This window comes from Cucumis sativus, chromosome 1 (assembly GCF_000004075.3).
Source record: "Cucumis sativus cultivar 9930 chromosome 1, Cucumber_9930_V3, whole genome shotgun sequence".
Classification (NCBI taxonomy): Eukaryota; Viridiplantae; Streptophyta; class Magnoliopsida; order Cucurbitales; family Cucurbitaceae; genus Cucumis; species Cucumis sativus.
The window spans coordinates 713442-732199 of NC_026655.2; the positions used below are offsets into that span (position 1 = coordinate 713442).

Below are 18758 nucleotides of genomic sequence, written 5' to 3' on the forward strand. Positions count from 1 at the left end.
TCTATTTTTTTTTTTTTTCAAACAAATGTCATTATGGGTGAGGTTAATAATGCAAATATTATATTGCACAATTTCTTAATAATAAACTAACTTAAATTTAGAAAAATTGCATCAATGGCAAAAACAACTAATAACACCAATTCTTTTGCATATTAGACAATAATGTTATGAGAGACTATTAGACGCTAAACATATAGCTATTAAAAGGTCATCAATTTTAAATTTGCTATTTTTACAAATTTAGAAAATATTGTAATCATAGATTCTATTATCATAATTTTTTTTGTTATTTTTATAAAAATCTCGTAAAATTAAGTTTTATTGAAAGTACAAGTCAATAAAACTTATTGACAGAATCTGAAATTTTGTTATTTTTGACAATTATAGAGTAGAAATCAGACAAATAAAAGTACAAAATTTTTAAAAAATAATATGATTATTATTATAATAAATTGAGATCTTGCAACATAATCAATAACAAATATTTCCCTTTCTCTCATTTTCATTTTGAAATTTACATTTGCAAGCCCAAAAACCCCCCATTGCTTCATCAACCTCTAATGCCATCTTAGCCATTTACCAATATCAGATGTCATGACCTGATCTGAGACAATCTTTCAACAAATAAATTGTAGGTTTCTTCACGATCCAACATGCTAATTCGAACATATTTCGAGCCAACGCCGAAATGCTTCCCGCCACGGGTGAGAATCTTGTGGCCTCGGAGAAAGCTCTCGCAATCTTCAACGTTGTCTTGATCACATTTTAACCATGCAAAAGCTGCAAGAATAATGGAACAAAACACACAGTCAATAATCTAAGATTGCACAACTTTAAGTTAAAAATAAAACAAGTATACAAAGATTTTGTTGTTCTTGCCAGGTTGAGTTCCCAAGTTGTTGTCAAAGAAGTTGCAATGTGCAGGAGAAAAGTCAGGCAAACTAAATATGCCACTGCGTTTCACTGCCTCCCTTAGCAGCCTCCATCGCTCGGTCATGACGGTGTGGCTGAAATGGAAGAAGGATTCTGCATACTCCGAACCACCGGCTTGTTCACAACTGTCAGATACTACTTCGAGAACTTTGGCAGCTCGAAGCTGCGAGTCTTTGGACACACCAATTGTATTAAGCTCAATGAATTTGATCATTCTCTTTGCAACTTCAACATCCTTCACAAGAGCCCACCTGAAATTTGGATGAATAATGGCATTAGAATTTGAAGATGACTTCATTTTCGCATAGTCACGAAACTGTTCGTAGCTAACTAACCCAATACGTAACCCAGCATGTCCAGTACTTTTTGACACAGTGAAAAGCGACAAGTCGTTGTCAGCCGGGGTGGATATTGGAGTATATTGTGGCCAATAATAAGCAAGGTCGTGGACCAATATACCACCAGTTCGGTTCACCATGGGATGTCGAACAAAGCCATCAGGATTGTTGGGGGAGGTGACCAATTCAATGTAAGGCTCATCCTTGTCAAATACCTTCGCATCACCAGCCCATTTGTGGATCCCCGACTTAACACAATCGGTCATTAAAGGGTAAGACTGCAATTCATTTGATTAGGTTCAGTGAATCATTTTCTAACATTCATATCAGTTCAAGAGAACAGAAACATTTTACAATTCATACACGAAAGCAATGTGTTAGTGATTTGGATCGGTCAAAGGCTAAGTGAAAGACCTAATCAACTGTTATACAACTATGAACTTTTCCAGACTGTGCCACTTTAATCAAAAGAACATGTTTTAATTCCTCGACATTGCAAATAAATACATATAAGTTCCTGTTTTCTCAGTCCTCCCATCATTAAAGAAGATATCAGACAATGCATGTGGAACAACTATTCAGAATAAAGAATGAACCTCCAAAACAGAATAAACAAATAAAAGAAACCGCTATTGACTTTATAAGATTCTAAATTAAACTATAATTGTTGAACAAGAAGCAAAATACAGAAGCAAGGCAACAAACAGAATCAAACACAACTATGTGTCCTATTCAATTAATCTCACCGAGTAGTACGGGGCTGTAGAGACCACGCTGATTGGTTTGGAAGAATCTTGTGGGGACAATGCATAGAGGGCAGCTAAGAGAAGTTGAGACGATCCCGTCCCGACGACAATGTGCCTCCCCTCCGTCACGGCGTTACCAACCACCTTGTGTATCCTCACAATTTGCTTGGCAAATTCAGGCTCCATGAACCAACAAAGGTTCGTAACATCAGAAAAATAGCTCATTGATTGCCATCCAGGGATCACTATTGTAGTCTTGTCCCCCATTGGCTTCCAATATTGCTCATACATTGTCGGATCACCACTGCATTAAAACCATTATATAAATTAAGAACAACCATCTCAGATTCCCAAAAGCCCAGATCTTGAAGAAATCTATCAAATTAAGCATTAATTTTCAGATTCTGTTCCCTACAACCTCATTATTAAAAATATGAACACCTGTCATAATACTTAGCTTTGTTCACAAGTTTAGAAAAGTGCCATATAAAATCTCTAAGCCTACAAACGCATCCAACTATATGTTCGTCTCTAATAATCAACTGTGTTCTCCCTTTGCCCCATGACAGTAGATATCAACGTACTCATAAATCTCTGTGTTGATTCTCTGGTGTTTATTTTTTATTGTCAATTTCTTAACAAAGAGAAAGAAGAAGAAAAAAATCTGACAAACAGTATGGAAGAGGGGACAGAATGGAGGGACCCTTACTTTTACTGGTTGTGCAACAGATCAATCATGAATATGATGTCAATGAAGTGGAGGGAAGTTAAAATCTAGTTGGGGACCCACAAAGTGGAGGAACAAGATTCTAGATCCTAATTTCTTTCAATTGATCTAAAGGTGGGTTTTGTTTCCAAAGACCAAAAGAAAAAAAAAGAAAAAGAAAAAGAAAAAAGGAACTTTTCTTTTTCTTTTTCACGGTGTTCATTATTTACCTTTTTCTTAATGGGCGGCCAAAAGTTAGTGAGTTTCAAAGTGATTTTAGGCAACCCACGTAGCTCTTTATACCTTGAAGAAGGTCAAAAGCATAAAATAGTGTTGGTTTTAGTGTTGCATGCAACGTGGAATATGCCACGTGGTTCCCACAATAACAAGAATCTTCTCCTTCCCATCATTCCTTTTCGTAAAGTTTCATCTTAAAACTAATTGAAAATAGAAAGTGCAAACAATAAAAAAATAGTCCAAAGTTTACAATAAGTTTAGCACTCTTGAATCGAACTACGACCAAGTACCGTCTGTGCTAGATAAAGGAAAGATATCTCCAATAATATGAGCGAACTTTATTTTAGGGATGCGACTCTAGCATAACATTGGCTAAATAAAGAAAAGATATGCAAGTATCTCCAATGGTAGGAGCTTAAGGGTTTCTATCCAAAGTGTACAATATCATATATATCATTCGAAGATATCTAGAGGTTTGCTATCCCTAAAGAGGATGTTTAAGGTAATGTGTGGGGTTCTGAAGTTTAGGAACTCGTGAACTTTTGGGACTAATAAAGCAAGAGATTAATAAGTGGACACTTCCTAACTCCCTACTCCTGAACTCCTTGGTCCAAACACCCACTAACATTCTATATCTTTCTGCTTTTTAAGTAAGTACTCATTTAGGCTTCATGGCTGTGACACTGTTAGATTACACTAGATAAATACAGAGTTATATCTCAAAAAATAACTGGATGTCTCCTCAAGATCCACGACTGCTTAAATAGGAAAAGAATAAGATAAAAAAGTACTTTCAGTCAAAAAGAGAAACACCATGATAACATTTTTTGGGTCAACTTCAAATCACCACCGCCCATGGTGCATTTTCTAACTTAATCCAACAATTTGAATAATATTTTTCTCATCAAACACATGTACTCCCCCACTAAATGGACCGCTCATCCCGCACAGTTTTTATAAGACAATCCCATTGCTACACTTAATAACATCACTTTGCTTTTAGTTTAACCCTAAAAGGATAACAGTAGATCGTCTTCTTATTTAATCGATGTGTAACTTTAGTCGCACTTACAATATTAGTAACTTCATCTTCATAGTATGGGTGAGCATTAGAGTTGATTTTATGGTGGGTCTAAGCCTTAGAAAATTTAGAAAAAGTTGACCAAACTTATTCTATTTTTCCATCTATTATGCTTATTGCTAAGTTTTTCTACAGTAAAAGGTAAAACAGTACAAGTCTCGAAGTAAAAAGAACAAAAGGGGAAGAAGAGTAGTTTCCATTCTAACTTTAAAAATCTTACCCTCGAAAGTCTCAAAACCAAAACAAAAGAGCGAGGAGCTGTCGATGTCTTGGTTTTGCAGCAAAAACAGCAACAAAACGGCATGGATCTTCCTTCCAAAACCACTTAATTCCAACAGCTAGGCAGCCTCTTGTTAAACCCCAAGGACTTCAAACAAACACCCATTCCAAATTTTCTTATTTTTATTTATCTACACCATGTTTGTGTACCATTAACTAAAATAAAATTTAGTTTTTATTTTTCCAAAATATCACTGACATCCCACACAGGTTTTTGGCTTTGACAACCCCAAAGCAAAGTCCACACCTAAAAAGCTGGAAAAAGCTACATATACAGCAAATTACCATCCTACCCTTTTTCCCATTAGGAAAAAAAAAAGTCAAATTCCAAAAATCATCCTTTAGAGTATGAAAAAACTATCATAAAGTATGGTGGTGCACACTCAAACTAATACTGGTCTTAAATTTTGACTTGTAGAAACTTTAGGACAAAAAAGAAGAACATAGCAGTATAGAGGATTGGATTAATTTTGGTTAAGGTTGATGAAAAACAGGAACAACATCAAATTTCAACTAGATTAACTTTCATCTGTCTGCATTGAAAAAAACAAAAAACAAAAAGGAATCAAATGGATTAAGAATGAATCAGAGAACTTACTGGTCAAGATTAACGACTCTTTCTCTACCAAGAGGAGTTTGAGTTTCAGGAGAAGCTGCTGATGGTGATGACAGAGATGGGAACGACAAAAATTTCATTTGAGCTACTTTAGCCCCTTTCTCGACCGCCATTGAAGCTCCGCTATGGAGCTTCTCATTCTGATTTATAGCTCTTAAAATCAAACTCACATTCAAAGCTAAAGACAGGACGAAGAAATTCCTCAATGAAACCAAACCCATTGTTTTTCGAAAAAAACAGAGCAAAGAAGAAGAAGGAACTGGTGTGAGTGAGAAATAATGAAGGGAAAAGGGAGAATATATAGCAAAAGGAGAAGAATGAAATGAAATCAAAACTAAGAAAGTGCCAAAATGCCAAACGGGTTGTACGATTTGTATTAGGGACTTAAGTTTTCAAGGCATGCAGAATCCAGAAATTATGAACGTTTTCTTCTCCTGTACATTTAATGAAGTAATCATCACTAAAAGTTAAGCTGGAATTTGAAATTTTTTGGACTTTAGATGACACTTCCGCAAAAAACCCATAACCGTTTTGAAAAACTAGAGAGGAAAATGATTTGCTTAATTGGAAGGTCGAAATGCAGAAAATTAAAAACAAAAAAGAACAAAATAAACCCTCCAAAAACAAATCAAATATTACAGAGTTTGGTCGCCATTTTTGGAGCTTCAAAGGAAGAGAAAGGGAAGAAAGAGAGGCGATGACTGATGAGGCAAGAATTGGCAAAACAGAATAGAAAAGGAAGAACAGTCTTGAAAACAAATCCAACAAGAGAATTTTTCTTCTTCTTCTTTTTCTCAAGAATCAAGAAATCCCACCACGATTTTCCGGGGAAATTTTGAAGACTTTCGATGCTGGATCTTAAGAAGTAATATCTTCTCCAACTTCAAAACTGTTAAGATTCACTGTTTCATAATTCATATGCAAAGGATACAGGTTTGCTTTGTATATACACGCACATTAGACAGACAAATCATAACCACATGAAAATCAAAATGGGTTTAATGAAAAAAGCTGCTCCCTTACTGCCACTACATGCTCTCTGCATTATTTTTCGGGCTTTCCTCTGCTTTTTCTTTTGTTCCTCAATTGTATTATAATCCTTTTCCACCTTTCAAACAATAGTGTCGTTGATTATTATATAGTTAGAGATATGGTCATTTGTTTTTTAGATTTATATTATAACTTTAGTAATAAATATAAAATAGTTTTTAGTGCAGTAACACATAGGTTTACAAATAGTGTTCATCAACCCTTTCTCCCTTAGTTTAGTAAAGTATCCATTTAACACTTCATTTTTTTTTTTTTTTTTTTTTGTAAATTCTCGATTTAAAACTTTGTAAAATCGATCTCGATCGACCTCTCTCGTTTACCAACTTACTTACTTTAGTTTGGTTGGTCTACTCGATTTTTCGGTGTATCATGTTCATCCCTATTGACTATAGCTATTTTAGAAGTACAACTTAGTATGCAATATTAATGAGTAGCTGTCAATCGATTGGTCATCTAGTCTGTTTAACACTTAAAAACACATATTGTAAATTCTCGATTTAAAACTTTCCAAAACCGACCTTGACCGACTTCTCTTGTTTTCCAAATGATCTACTTTGGTTTGGTTGATCCGCTTGATTTTTTGGTGTAACATGCTCATCCCTATTGACCGTAGCTATTTTAGAACTACGACATAGTATTTAATATCGATAAGTAAGAGACGGTTGGTTGGTCAATCACCTAGTTGGTTTAATCCTTAGAAATACATTTTATAAATTCTCAATTTAAAACTTTTCAAAATCGACCTCCCTCAGTTTGGTTGATCGACTCGATTTTTCAATATACTATACTCATTGCTATTATTTCAGAGTTAGTTATTATAGTTTTACAACCGTCCTTATCTCAAATAATCTCTTGCTTTTGTTTTTGTTTTTGTTTTTTAAACTATGGGACTATCTATAGAATTAACTTCGTGTATCTATCCATTTTTTGTCATTATTTGGCTTCCCTATCTTATATTTGCAAATGAAAATTGGACATAATTAAAATTGTTTTTCACAACTACCTTATATTTGTCCTTTCTTTTTAGAAATATAGTATTCATGGTTGAAATTTAAGGTTTTTGAATCTAAGAAAATTTCAAATTTTATACTTTTTCTTTTTTCTTTTGTCTTTAGTGGTAATATGATTATATTTTGTGGATCACCATCAAATTTTCTAATTTGAAAAGACTCAAAATTCACAAGTCTATTTTAAATATTTTTTAATTTTCAAAAGAATCACTTCAAGGTGAAGAAGTTGTTGGAAATATATTGAAAAAAGATTGGGGGGTTTTACTTTATTTAAAGACGAAATTGCATTAGGTAGCTAATTTAAATTATACCTTGTCATTATTTTTTAAATATGGCAAAATAAAAAAATCATATGTTTTCTAACAATTCTCTGGTAAATATTCCCAAAATCAAATTTTGATTTTAATTTTGTCTCGCTTTTGTGATCGATGGTTTGCAGGTTTATATTAAAGCTTCTACTAGCTCAAATGTTGTTATGAATCACCATTTCATTCTTTGTTTTCGTAGAATATGTGAATTAAGTTTCATCAACTAAAACTCCAATCACTAGAGGTATGTCGCCTACGGTGAGAATCATGAGAAGTAGAGTTCACTCGTTCAATTTTTTTTTTGGCAAAAATTTGTGCCTAGAGTTTTGCATGTAATCACCAACGGGATTTGATAAGCTATTTTTCTTCATTTTTTTGTTATTTAGTTTATGTTCTTGGTTCTTTGCAATTTCAAAATGAATAGTCTCTTCTTCTTCCATCAATCTTTATTGAGGAGAACTTTGTACGTAATAGACTTAGAGATTATGAGACTATATATATATAGGAGCAAATGAATAGAAAAAAATCTAGAAAAATTAAACAGTGTATTAGAAGAACGAGTGAATTGTTTTGTTCCAGAGAATAAAATATGGTTATATGGTTGATATCTACTTACAATATTACTATATGATATTCGTAAGATGTTAAGTACATTATGGTTTATATGTGATTATTGTTCATTAGATCAATATTGAATACTATGTGATTTTTATGTCCAAATTCTCTTTATTCCCCTTCTCCACCACACTAATTCTTCGACGATGTTGCTATTATCCTTTGAGTTGTTTTTTAGTATATCAACGATGTTGCTATTATCATTTGGGTGTAACTAAATTTCCATGCACTGTACTAAAGTTTTATATATCTGATAGTCAAGAGTACTCTTAATAAGTATATCGAAAATTATCAAATACCAATATAACTTTTTAGAAGCCAACATATGTCGGTTATTCGTCAATCATTTTTCAACTCTCTATTCGTCAACTCCTACGTACCTTCAAACTTATATAAATGTAAAAATTGTAACAAATGTGTAAGTTTGAGATTATTCCTTTTCATTTTTATCATTTTGAAAGTTTAGCTTCTATAACTATTGTATTTAGTCAAAATCTAATTTTAACACATATATAAGTTCAAATACTCACTGTTATATTTAAAAGTTTGAAGGTGTAGTTATAACTATTACCGTTATTATCATAATAATTGTGACAATATTTCCTTCTCAATCAACAGTGCATCTTCCAAAAATTTCACCCAAAAAAGAGAATGTAAAAATTAACTTTCCTTTTCATTTTATATCCAATCATAGTGAATGGAAAACGACCTTCCCCATCTAAATCACCTTCCAACATCCAACTACCAAGAAAATACATTTTCCTAAGAAAAGAAAACTACCAACAAAATACTTATCCTATTTGTTTAGGTTTGATTATAGGAAAACACCTCAACTTTGTAATTCATTTCAAGATTCTCTTTTCGAATTCTTTTAAGTTGGCGTTTGTAGAGTTATTTTAGTCTTTATCGTACCAAAAAAGATTATTAGATAATTCTTATTTCGACTCAAACTGACCCCTTAAATGTTGCAACAATAATAATGAAATTCAATGATTTCTTACTTCCTTCAAACTAAACACATTAACTTTAAAGTTTTACGACAGAGTTACCAAAAAGAAAAGTTTATCAATATCAATTGATGCTTTCAATTCTTTTGAACTTTTTATCTTCTCATTTGAATTTGATTTTAGTTCGTTTGTGTATCTATATATATATAGTTCAAATCTCATGAACATTTGTATTGTGTGGTAGCTTCGGTAATGGTAATTTTTCAATAAAGTTAAACTAACTTAACATTTAACTAAGAGAATATATACTATTTTGTATATTTAGTCGATTATGACAAATGGCATAAAGATTTGTGTTGGATTCCAAAGGTTTGTACTAAATTAAACTAAAGTTTTTTTTCCTTCTAATTAGTCGTTTGAACTAAAGTATTTGTGTGTATTAGTTGATTTATGCTTTTATTGCTTTTACTTACAATATTGCAAAATTAAATGTGCATTAGTTGGAGTTATTGTGTACGTTTAGTGGTTGAGAATTACAACTTTTACTAAGTTTAAATATTTTTAAAAAAATTAGTATTATTGTTTTTTTAATTATTATTATTATGAGAAAATTTACTGTAACGAGTCAAACACTTAAAATTATTTACAAAATATAAAAAAAAATTCAAATTCTATCAATAACAAATATCGATAAATAGTATATATATCAATATCCCTAATAAACACTAATAGTCTACGAGTCTATCAACAATAGATCTAAAATTACATATAAAAAAAATTACTATATTTTTTGTATACAAGCGAACTAGGACAACATTATTGTATATATTAAAAAAAATCACTACATTTTTTAGCATTGATAAAAGTGTTTTTTTAAAATAGAAAAAAAATTAACAAATTAATTACACTTTCCGAACAAAATCACCAGAAGATAAAATTTATTATACTTAATTGATCGTAAATATTTTATTTGTGATAATTTGCATTTAATTAGGTGTCCGAATCCAAAGACAATCATACTCGATTATATGATAAATTTTTTCCTAAGTTTGTTTATAAAAAAATATTTATCTTCATCTAAATGTTCGACCATTAGATGCATAATAAATGATGCACATGCAAGGGTGTTTTTTTTTCTTTCTTTCTCAAATTTAGTTTTTAATTTAATTGGGTTAATATTTTATAAATTTTCAATATAGTGTTTTTTTTAAAAAAAAAAAAACTTATTTTATTTTTTATATAAATGAACTTTTAATTTGATTTAAATAATGTAGATATTCGGTATCATATGATGCCTTCAACAATGTCATCAAAATTGAAATCTCACCATTTCAATCTCAAGCTTAATTAAATTAGAAGTATTCAACTTTGTTTTGTGAGTAGCTTTAATTAAATTTATATTACTAAATTTTAGATTCTATCAATAATAGTCACTGATAAACTTTTACCATTGTCACTGATAGAAACATATCAATGTCTATTATTGATAAAATTTGAAAATTTTGATATATATGGTAAATATTTTGTCAAATTTGTTATTTCTAATAATTTCTGTCACGTTATATATTACTGAATTATTGATGGGATTATGTGGATATTTTTTATGATTAGGAAAAAATAAAAAAGAAAGTGTAAAAATGTTAACAATTATCTATTTTTAAATAAAGTTTATCTAAAAATTGCAATAGCTTAGATTAAGAAATATTAATTTGAATTAGTAAATTTGAGAATGGACCTAATTTCACATAAACAAATTACAAAAATTACTTTTAAATTTTCAAGTTTTGGATAAGTATTAAGACGACTCTCAAACTTATGATTAAAAATAAATAAAACAAAACCCTTAAATCTATCTACTCTATAAAACATTAATTTTCTCCTCTATCAGTTAAATGGGTGTGGTTTGCACTAAAATATTACTCATAATTTGACAATATGAATAGACTTTGAAATAGACTTTGGAGTAAAAGAGTCGAGTAGTGGAAGTAGGAGGTAGGGCACACAAGGTACAAAGATAGGTAAAATATAAAATTGATGTTTTTTTAATGGTGAAATTGGCAAACTTTTCGAACCAAACAAGAAGTGGAGTTCACAACGTCCTACTTTTCTATTATACTTTCAAACTTATTGGACAAAAAACGTCTTTTAAAAAGATGTTTAGGTCCCAAGTTCAAGTGAGTGGATAAAATTATTATAATTCACTTCATGTTTGTATTGTAAATCTAATTATAAATGTTAGAGTTTTAACCCTATATTCTTGCTATTTCAAAGTCATATTTATTTTTGTGTTTTAATTATTATTTATTATCACATTTCAAAGTCATATCTAAAAATTTTGCAATTTCAAGTTGACTTTCATCTCCTTCATTCCACGTGGCAACACATTAATTTTTCATTAACAAAAATAAAAGAATAGCATAATCTCATTTGTTTAATTTTGTAATGATGATAGATTTTGAAACAAAGGTAACATGGTGAACACAAAAACATACATTAAACAAGGAAATTAATGTAGTCCAAAAATTGACCCCCAAAATAACAACCAACTTGTTTCCACTTAATCATTGCCATAATACAAAATTTGACTTTTGTTAAATTAATTAAGCTTATACTAACAATGATAATAACTTAACTTCAAGTCAAATTACACCTTAAATTTTTTGTCATTAGCTATCCGTTTAAATATAAGGTCATCACTCAAATAAACATGTGTTTGTTATTAGTTTTTTTGTTTTTGGTAGAGACGTGATTAAGTAAAATTTCTAAATTGGACACTAACTAGTGGAATTAGTAGTGTAATTTGACCTATTGATCCTTTATTATTTGTCTTCCACCATGATTGGGATTGACTTAATTTTACATACTTACTCTCCAATTATGATGATAATGTAACTTTCAAGTTTGTCACTTGATTAAAAAGTATTTATGTGAAGTTATTTTAGTTATTTTTTAATTTTTTCAAAATTAACTTTGAAATTTCATATAAAATTGGCTTAGAATTGTGTGTGATTTCGTTATAGATTACTAATGCACAATTTTATGTCTCAATAAATAAGTCAAAAAAATTCTAAAGAAATATACTTTAAAATGATTTATGAACGAATTCTAAAGAAATATATACTGTATATTTAACTTTTAACTAACGTAATCGTATCACACAACATCAAAGGTCCGTTTGGTAATATTTTTGTTTTTTTTATTATTATTTTTGAAAAACAGAAGTGTTTAGTAATATTCCATGTTTGTCGTTCTAAAAGAAAATAAAAATGTTTCTTATTTTATAAGAAATTATTGGAAAAAAAAAGTAGTTTTTATTGTTCCGTTTTTCTACTATTTTTATTGGTTTTCTTTTCCATTTTCTTTTTCTCAATTATTTCTATTGATTTTCTTTTCCTTTTTTTTTTTTTTGTCAATTGTTTGATCGGTTTCGTTTTCCTCTTTCTGAATTATTTTTATTAGTTTTCATTTTCTTTTTCCCAATTATTTTTCAATTTCCTTTACCTTTTCCATTTTACCATGTGATTTCCTTTTTCTTTCTCTTATTTCTAGCTTTTTTTTTTTTTTTTTCACAAATAACCACTCTCCACGTGGTTTCTTTTTCTTCTCCTCTTATCTTCATCGTCTTGATCTCCAGAAGAATAAAATGAGTGATATAATATTTAATTGATTTAGATGTGAATAAAATAACATGAATAAATTAAAAAAATAAATCTAAAAAAATAGGAAAACAAAAAACAGTTATCAAACACATTTTATGTTTTTATTTTTATTTCAAGGAACAAGAAGTAGAAACAGTTATCAAACACATATATGTTCTTGTTATAAAAAAAAAAAGAAACAAAGAATAGAAAATAGAAAATAAAAAATAGGAATCGTTACCAAACAAACCCCCAAAATTTCTTTTCAGATTGCTCTCTAAAACCATTCTCACACCAACCTTTGAATTTAGAGCATCGTCTTATTCTCCATAAATAGTATTTAGCACGGTTTAATTTTTAATAAATTTGTTTATATAAAAAGACGATATTTATTACACAATTAAATTAATTTTAAGACAACTTTAAATAAGTGATCGTTGATAGTAGGTAATAGTAGTTTGAAGTAGTGATGTTTAAATAATTCGAATAACTCGACTATACAATCCACTCAAATAGTGCTCTTTAAAATATTTTAAAATCAAGTACAATAAAAAAAATTAGTGTAAATAATTCAATTTTCATTTTTATTTTTTAAAACAACTAAAAAAATCAATTATCGCCACCACTCTCAACAAATTGTCGTCATCCAATCTCCCAACGATTGCACAACAATCAATATAAACTTTCATAAACGAAAACACTCTTGAGAAAAAGTTGTCAGACACACCGTATATCTTTATTTTTGTGTAATTGTAATCAAGGACCATTTTAAGAATAATAATTAAGGATATAGTAACATTTTAAAAAAATTACAAATATATAGCAAAATTATTTTTGATATACTAATATTTGCAACATGGTCTATTGGTTATAAACGTCTATCATTCATAGAATTTGACAAATTTTGCTATATTTGCAAATTTTTTAAAATGTTGCTATATACTTAATTATTTTGAATATAATGACTAAATTTACAACTATCCGTTTTGTTTTAATATCGTTTGTTATAAAAAAGAAAAACTATAAATTTAATTTAATTTTTCAAAAAGTTTTTTTTTTTTTTGGTCAAAATGATTCCAAAGTGAAGTAAAATGAGAAAGAAGAATTAATTGAGTGAGAAAAAAAGAATAATATTGTGATAATGAAATTGATGTATTTAATTTATGAGTATTAAGAGAAGAAGGAGAGAGAAATAGAAGGAAGGGAGAAGAGGTGGGAAATTGGAAAGTGACGGAACGAGAAAATTCGTTGGAAGGAATTAGAAAGGAGAAGCCGAAGGGATTTTGGGTCCACAAAATCAGGATTGTGAAAAAGCACAATATCGGCCCTTTTATAACAATACTTTACTTTCTTACACCCTTACGGGACCATTTTTCTTCAACTTTCCTTTTCAAATTTTCACCACTATTTCATTCTTCAATCTTAATCTATCTAGTTTTCTTTTTTGTTTCGAGCACGATTGATTCAACCTGTAATCTCTTAGAAAGTGTTTGGGTTATTATAGCTTGTTTTTTTAGTGCATATTATTATAATTTGAGTTATTATAATCTATGTTTAACAAAGCGAAAAATAGTAAAATAGAGGGGTAAGGAATATGAGAAATAAAAAAAAAAAAAAATGGTCATAATCTTAAGATTGTGAAAATCCTTGGAGAAAACGTAGAGTGGAAAAATAACCCACTTTACTCCATAATCTGAGAGTCAAACGGCCCCTTAAGTAGTTATTGAGACTATATCTCGTTTTTACAATTAGATCAATCTATGATAGTTTTATGACGATAATACTCTACGGTAGTATTGTTTGTAGGCTTGTTTTCTAGAGATTGAAAACTAAAAACTATTATTTCGTTGGCTACTCGTTTGGTTTTTTTTTTTTTTTCCTTTTTTGAAAAATTGTACCTCATATTTCTTATGAATATTTGAATTTTTAAAAAACTTGAAAACAAAAAAGTCGAATTTTAAAATTAACTAACCATTTCGTATTTTATATTTTAGTTTTTTAAAATAAAACCTAAAAACACTTATTTTACTTGTAAATTCTTGTTTTATTATTCTTCCTATCAATGTTTAGCTTTTAAGAACTTGTTTTTGTTTTTAGAATCCAGTTAAGAGCTCAAGTCTTTTACTTAAGAAACATAACAAAATACGACAATGAATTTAGATGAAATAGAACTTAATTATATATATAAAAAAAGCAAAAATCCAAATGGTTACCAAATTTCGACTTAGAAGCCAATACATGGAGCTCTGCTTATACGCTTAGTTTTCTTAAGATGATTACTCAACAAAACGTACATAATTATCAAATAAGCTTTAATTTTACAAAAACCAAATGGTTAGTAAACGGAACTTAACCATTACCATTTTAGTTTTCAAAATCTTAACTAGATCGAACGTTAAAAATTAATATTTAAAGGTGGTAGTTAATAGCTATAAGTTTAATCCTAACAAAAAAAAAAAAAGAAAAAGAAAAAAGAAGTAATTATCGAAGGTTGAGTAAATAGTTATGAAAAGAGTGGGTGAGAGGTCAGCTTTGGCAACCTGCTTGGAAACAAAGCCGATATAAAGTCCAATTGGTCCAACCTAAAACTTGCTCAATGCTTTTAAGTGTAGTGCAGGTCACATTCATCCATTTCTACCTCTTGCACTAGTGGTCCTCTCTATTTACTCATTCAAAAGCCCAAATCATAATTCTTCCTTTCTTTCTTTCTTTGCTTTTATCTCATGGATTCAAGCCTTTAATTTGTTTTGCATTTCCAAATTCAGCTTATCAATCTCATCTTTATAAATTACTCTCTCCTATACTTTCATAGAACACAATATTGTAATCCTTCCATCTCTCTCACGGATTATTTATGAGATAAGGTACTAGGAAGAAGCACATGGAAGTGCACGGATTAGTCCGAATGTCCTAAAAGTTTATTGAAGATTGCACAAGGTAATATTCACAGCCCACAGGGTACTAGGAAGAAGCATATATACATGGAAGTGCACGTTCAAAAAGATAAACGTCGAAGCCTCAGGGTTTTAATCTAACAACCAAGTCGATGAATATATATACCAATCATGAAATAACTAACTCAAATCCATATTGACACACCCTGCAATAACCTCGAGCGCTAGAAACGTCGTTGATATCATTGTTGCTGCACGTAATTAAATGCACAGGTTAGAAGACATGCTTATAAATAGTCTCATTCAAGAGTATTAACCTTACTTATTTTGCACTTAGCTAATTATAAATTAGTCACACATCGTACTAACTTATGCATTAGAGTGCAGTAGGCTAAGCACTACACCACTGCATGGATCTCTTACACACAAGTTAACTTTAGACTAAACCAAAGAGATGTGAGTCGAAAGTCAATGCTATTGAATAATGGAAGATCCACCATAAAGCTGAATGTAGAAGAAATTTGTTCTCAAGCACGACCAAGTTTAAGTAGTTAGAAAAATAAATTGTAAATCATTATCAAGGATGGTCCAAATCCTTTAACATTGACATCTCTAACCTTCCTAACTAGGATAGCTCCACATATAATTTAATTATAGTGAATTCATAATATGATTTACATATATGTTTTAAACTTAAAAATATATATGAGGTAGAAAATGATTAAAAGGCAAGTGGCATAAAATCTTTTTGATACTAACAAAGCAAATTATATGCCTTAATTTGTGGAGGAAATGTTATATTGTTTATGACCCATTGGAAATATGAGGCAGAAAGTAATTACACTTAGTGGCATAAAATAAAATGAAAAAGGGATGATATTACAAATTCCAATCATAGATGTTGTGTGTAGTCACATTCCGGAATTTAATCATTCATTATCTTTACACGAGTGTGTGGGGTGAGAAATTCAATGATAAGATATTAATATATTGAAAAATACGTGACACTCAAAAATATGCATTGCCTTTTTTAATTATTTGGGGTTTGGTGTACGTAGGGACTTTGGAATGTTAAATATATATATATATAATTTGTTTGAATTCAATTAATTAGGAACCTCTCTTTCATCTTTTTCATTAAGCAGTGTATTATTACGTGGTGTATCGTTCACTTTATATGTTATAAGATACATCACAATTAAGTTTAATTGTTTTTTTTTTTACTTTTTCTCTTGTTTTTGTTTCGTTGTTTATTTCATAATAATAAGAAGAAGAAAAAGACCCGTTTTGTTTCTGTGATTCAACTCTTAAAACAGTATATAAAAAATATCTTTATTTTTTTTAAAAGAAAAGTTAAAGTCTATAAGTACCACTTTCGTTTCTTTAAAAATTTAAATATAAAAAGTTGTTTTTTCTAAAAAAAAATTGACTAAAAAATTATTTGTTTAGGAAGAAAATTGGAAAATTTTGAGTTTGAAATTGTGAGGGTTTTTTATTTTCCAATTTATAAACTCAAGTTCAAATAATTAGAAAATGTTGACTTTTAATATTAACTCAAACTTATTTTAAATAATATGGCAAATGGATAGTTGCAAATATAGTCATTCAAAATATTAGTATATATGACAACATTTTAAATAAATTGCAAATATAGAAAAATTTGTTGAAGATAACAATGATAAAAGTCCATCCCGAATAGGCTTTACTAGATTTATAGTTTTTTTAAAAAATATCACTATATATTTAATTATTAATTTTAAAATTTTGACTTACAACATCTTATTTAAACCATCATTTTGGAATAACTTTCAAGATTTTAGAAACTGAATTCATTGAATTTAAACTACAGTCCCCCAATGATTCAATGTCCGTTTTTGAAACTATAGGGAACGATACTATCCTCCATTCATGATTGAATCCTCAACATCATTGAGGTACATGAACCTTTAAAATACTATATATATATATATATATATATATATATATATATATATATATATATATATATATATATATTGATCGTATTTTGTAACAAAAATAAACATAGTTCAATGATAATTATCACATATTCATAAATAAAGATATCATGTTTCGATGACCTACTTTTATACTTACAAATCAAACGAGACTATAAGAATCAACAAAATATAATGATACTTCAAGTTCAAAAAAATATTTTGATTTAGTTTTTTTTTAAGATATTAGTGAAAAAAATCGAAACTTTTATTTTAAAATTGACAAATACTATAATCATTAAAAATTACAAATATAACAAAATTTATCATTGATATAATATATTGTAAATATTGGTCTATCATTCATAAATCGTAGATTCGTAAGAATTTCCGACCATTAAGTTTTGCTATATTTATAATTTTTAAAATAATTATTATCTCTAAAATTTATCTTTTCATACCCTAATTTTAGTGGGCCTAATAAAAAAAAGTTGATTTAGAACCCCAAGAAACCAACAATAATATAATAGCCTTTGAAAATATTCCACATCTATTTATAGCTTCTCTTAATTATTATTATTATTTACAAATTGAACATACACCCGCCTCTAATCATGATTAAGGAACCATTTCAATTTGGATTTCTCTTGCTTGTTTTGTCTAATAGCTAACTAGCACCTAAATTTTCATCTCTCACTCGACCGACCTGTCAATTTGTTCGTACAAAATTGTCTATTGGATATAAGAGTTATTGGAGCTATTGTCTTATTGGACGTGCCAATCAACCACACATTTGGAACTATTGTCTAGTAAGATATTATAAATTCAAATATTTTTAAATATAACATAACAAATTAAAATATAGAAAGATATAGAAAATTTTCAAATTGAATAGTGACTTTTATAGTGTTTATAATTGATAAAGTTTGATTTTTTTAGTATATTTTATAAAAAAATTATTCCTTCTAACCCTCACTTTCTTTTACAAATTTAATGTTTCCTTTGTATTTGTTGAACTAGTAGGTAACCAAACTTTGCATTGAAAGAAAAACTACATAAATACAAATATAGAGTTAGTACGGTGAGCAATGTTTTTTATTAGATTGAGTATTGAAAATTTTACTATTTTTTCTTTATTAAAGTATTTACTATTTCCTGTCTAAACAAAAAATATACCGTGAATGTAAATGCATATGGGGAAGACAATCCGTCTTGACTATACAAGTCTATCAACCATAGAAGTTTATTATCGATAACTTTGTATAGTTTAGATTATTATGTTTAAAATTTTAAAATTGTTGCTGAGAGCAATTAACCACTTTTCATTTAATATAAATTTCCCTCGTCAAAATATATTACTAAAGCCACGTATAGTTCGAGCCCAACGGAGTGATGGGCTTCATAA

At 29.1% G+C, this 18758-nt stretch overlaps 1 protein-coding gene across 2 annotated transcripts; it reads right to left on the reverse strand.

Annotated features, from left to right (window-relative positions):
* Positions 1 to 460: 460 nt before the first annotated feature.
* Positions 461 to 6046, reverse strand: LOC101206363 (tryptophan aminotransferase-related protein 2-like). 2 transcript variants are annotated; one of them, XM_004138223.3, is made up of 5 exons: positions 4919 to 6046; positions 2018 to 2321; positions 1269 to 1549; positions 880 to 1184; positions 461 to 780 (listed from the first exon to the last, which is right to left on the reverse strand). In XM_004138223.3, the coding sequence occupies exons 1-5, from the start codon at positions 5155 to 5157 to the stop codon at positions 593 to 595; spliced, it is 1317 nt and encodes a 438-aa protein (XP_004138271.1). In that variant the 5' UTR covers positions 5158 to 6046; the 3' UTR covers positions 461 to 592. The 2 variants fall into 2 exon arrangements, with proteins under 2 accessions (XP_004138271.1, XP_011655256.1); XM_011656954.2 differs by lacking the exon at positions 4919 to 6046 and adding an exon at positions 4262 to 4857.
* Positions 6047 to 18758: the final 12712 nt, after the last annotated feature.

Excerpts from the sequence above, each read along its gene's own strand:
- LOC101206363 (XM_004138223.3), bottom strand. The coding sequence starts at position 5,157 with ATGGGTTTGGTTTCATTGAGGAATTTCTTCGTCCTGTCTTTAGCTTTG. Across the intron at positions 2,322-4,918 it reads AGAGTCGTTAATCTTGACCA|TGGTGATCCGACAATGTATG; the intron begins GTAAGTTCTCTG and ends GTTTTAATGCAG. Across the intron at positions 1,185-1,268 it reads CATGCTGGGTTACGTATTGG|GTGGGCTCTTGTGAAGGATG; the intron begins GTTAGTTAGCTA and ends TCCAAATTTCAG.